This window comes from Poecilia latipinna, unplaced genomic scaffold (assembly GCF_001443285.1).
Source record: "Poecilia latipinna isolate Pla-1442-1.1 unplaced genomic scaffold, P_latipinna-1.0 Scaffold2717, whole genome shotgun sequence".
NCBI lineage: Eukaryota > Metazoa > Chordata > Actinopteri > Cyprinodontiformes > Poeciliidae > Poecilia > Poecilia latipinna.
Genome location: NW_015115333.1, coordinates 70,058 through 72,538, shown reverse-complemented (window position 1 = coordinate 72,538; position 2,481 = coordinate 70,058). Strand labels below are relative to the sequence as shown.

Genomic DNA, 2,481 nt, shown 5'->3' with positions numbered 1-2,481 from the left:
GATTTATTTGTCTCAAGTTAGATTTTTGTATGCTTAATTGTCATACCTATGTTTTACATAAGTTTTGCTTGAATGTGGTCTGCTACAACCAGAGGAAAACTCCTCGCAAAAACAATTGCCTGTGATGACCTCTAAATCAAACATTTTTTTTGTTACTTTTGATATACATATATTGTTTAACTTATTTTTGCTATTGATTTTGTTTAAGGTTTTCCATTCTTTTAGGTAATTTTTTTTGTGGAATTAAAAGGGGGGTTTGTGGTGTCACACTTTAAACTTTGTGCTCAGAGTGTTGACTCACTTACTGAGGAAAAGAAGATTGAGGGTTATGTTTTGAACTATGTATGAACTGGGCCTGCAGTGTAAATACAAGAGGATATGAAAGTAGGCAGATGCAAAATGTTTTTGTATACCAGTCCTGTGTAGGCAGAGGTGACAATAAACTACACGACAAGATGTGCAATTCTGTCATTTTATTGATTCAGAGTCTTCATGTTAAGATAGAAGAAATTTCCATAACAAGAGGTTACCACTTTAGCTCCTAATCCATGAAGCCCCCATACCTCTTTTTTCGCCCACTTTCTTTTTCCCCAGACGTTTTTGGAGCTTCACCATTCTTGCTGTTGTCCACAAGCCATTCAGGCCTTCCAACCCGCCTCATGAACCCTCCGTAGCGCTTTTTAAGAGCATGACCCAAAACTGCCTCAAAAAGACTGCCTTTTATCACATCCCCTTTACTATGGTGGTTGAAGCCTGCATACCTCTTTACTGCCTCAATTTCATCCCTACTTTCCTCAATGTCATGATCTTTTGTAGCACCAATGATCTTTAAGATTCCCAGTCGGGTGTCCTCTTCCTCATTGTTGTTCTCCAGGTTATTCAGTGCCCTCTGGGCAGATGATGAACGACGAGACAGGAAACCTCCATAACGTTTCATAAAACCACCATACTTTTTATCAATTTGATGTTTAGGTGAACGGACAGCCTCCTCAATCATCATTGCATCCACAGCTTTCTGGCTTGGCTGTTGAAGGGGGTCAGCATCCACAGAAACATTGTCGTCACTCTCAGTTAAAAAGTCCTGGCACATGCGAAGTCTCTGGGTGTCCATCACACCTTCACACTCAAGAGAGCATGTCTGGAAGAAAAGAAAACACACTGTTAGAACTTTCACCAGGGTTTCTCCCAGCGTATTAGAAGCCTGACGGACTGCCAGGCTTCTAATACGGCAGTCCGCCGTAATACGCCGGCTAATACGCTGGCAGTCCCTTCAGACGCTGCGCAGACTTTTTTAGAAACTCTTCTACCATGTAATGGTAAAAGCGTCTCCTTTCAGCGCTGAAAGTGAATAAAATAAGTAAAATCTTAATGATTTTGTTGACTGATTTTATGCTCCATGTGTCAGTACAAATTTTGATTCATAGGTTTGGATTTTCCATCCTCAACAATTGGTAGGAGGGCTGCATCTGAAATATAACAAGATCAGCTGATCTGTGCCATCGAAGAAATGTAAATGATGACAATGGCCACATAAGAATTAGAATAGAGGATAATAGAAGAAGATTAAAGTTGATCTGAGTCACAGAAGAAAGGCAGTTGCTTGACTGTGGCCGCGTTGGAATTTAGTTTTTGCATCCAATTAGGGTAGTTTGTGTGTGTGCATTATTCTCGCGGGTGAAAAGCGCTGGGATCGACTGTGTGTATGAAAAGCGCAGGGAGCAATTGTGTGTGTAAAAAAACAAAAAACAGCTGAGAGTGAAAGGTGCTGCCACAGAGCAAACATTTTTGTAAATGTATTCTTTTCTGTTGATTGCAGTTTGGTTTAAATGTTATGGTTGGTGTTTGGGTATTATAAATTGTTGGGTCGTATGTCTGTATGCGCGCGGTCATGTTGTGTCTGTATGTGTGCACTCATTTTGTTATGTTGGAGCTTCCGTCTCTGTGTCCCATGGACAGCGTATGTTTGCTGTTCTTCAACAGATAAAATGGTTTTGGGAAGAATATAGGTATTTTCTGAAAGACCTCCGTCTCGTTGTTCTGCAGTAATTTTAAATTGACATGAAGCCTGGTAAGCAAAGTGGTTCAGAACTCCTCCATTCTCTTAGATAAAAGCGCAGATTTTAAGAATTAAGACACTTATAGAACATACCTGAACAGTTTTTAATAGAAACACATTCATTCTAGACATTTTCTAATTTTATACTAGTATTGATTATATGTTTGACTAACTTAGTGTTACAAATTTAACCTAATTTAGACAATACCTGTGCTGTTAATATAAAACTACAAATTAGACTAGTTCAAGTCATGTTAATTTCAACTAAATGGTATTCTAATTAAATTCCAATTAATTATGCGTTGTTAGTTTGTTTTCTTTAAGTGTTAGCGTTTCTCTGTGGGAGATAACTTGAGATGTGTCCTCCACTGCCTGCTCGTTGTAGACGCGGCCTGTGTGCCAGAGTTAATTTATGGCGTGGTTCC

General features: G+C 39.2%; 1 protein-coding gene across 1 annotated transcript in view; it reads right to left on the bottom strand.

Annotated features, from left to right (window-relative positions):
* Positions 1 to 458: 458 nt before the first annotated feature.
* LOC106938877 (proenkephalin-A-like) overlaps positions 459 to 2,481 on the bottom strand; it is a 44,059-nt gene continuing 42,036 nt past the window's right edge. The window contains exon 3 of the mRNA XM_015021067.1: positions 459 to 1,138. Coding sequence (XP_014876553.1) covers positions 542 to 1,138 — 597 coding nt within the window. The 3' untranslated portion in view covers positions 459 to 541. The remainder of the gene's footprint in view (positions 1,139 to 2,481) is intronic.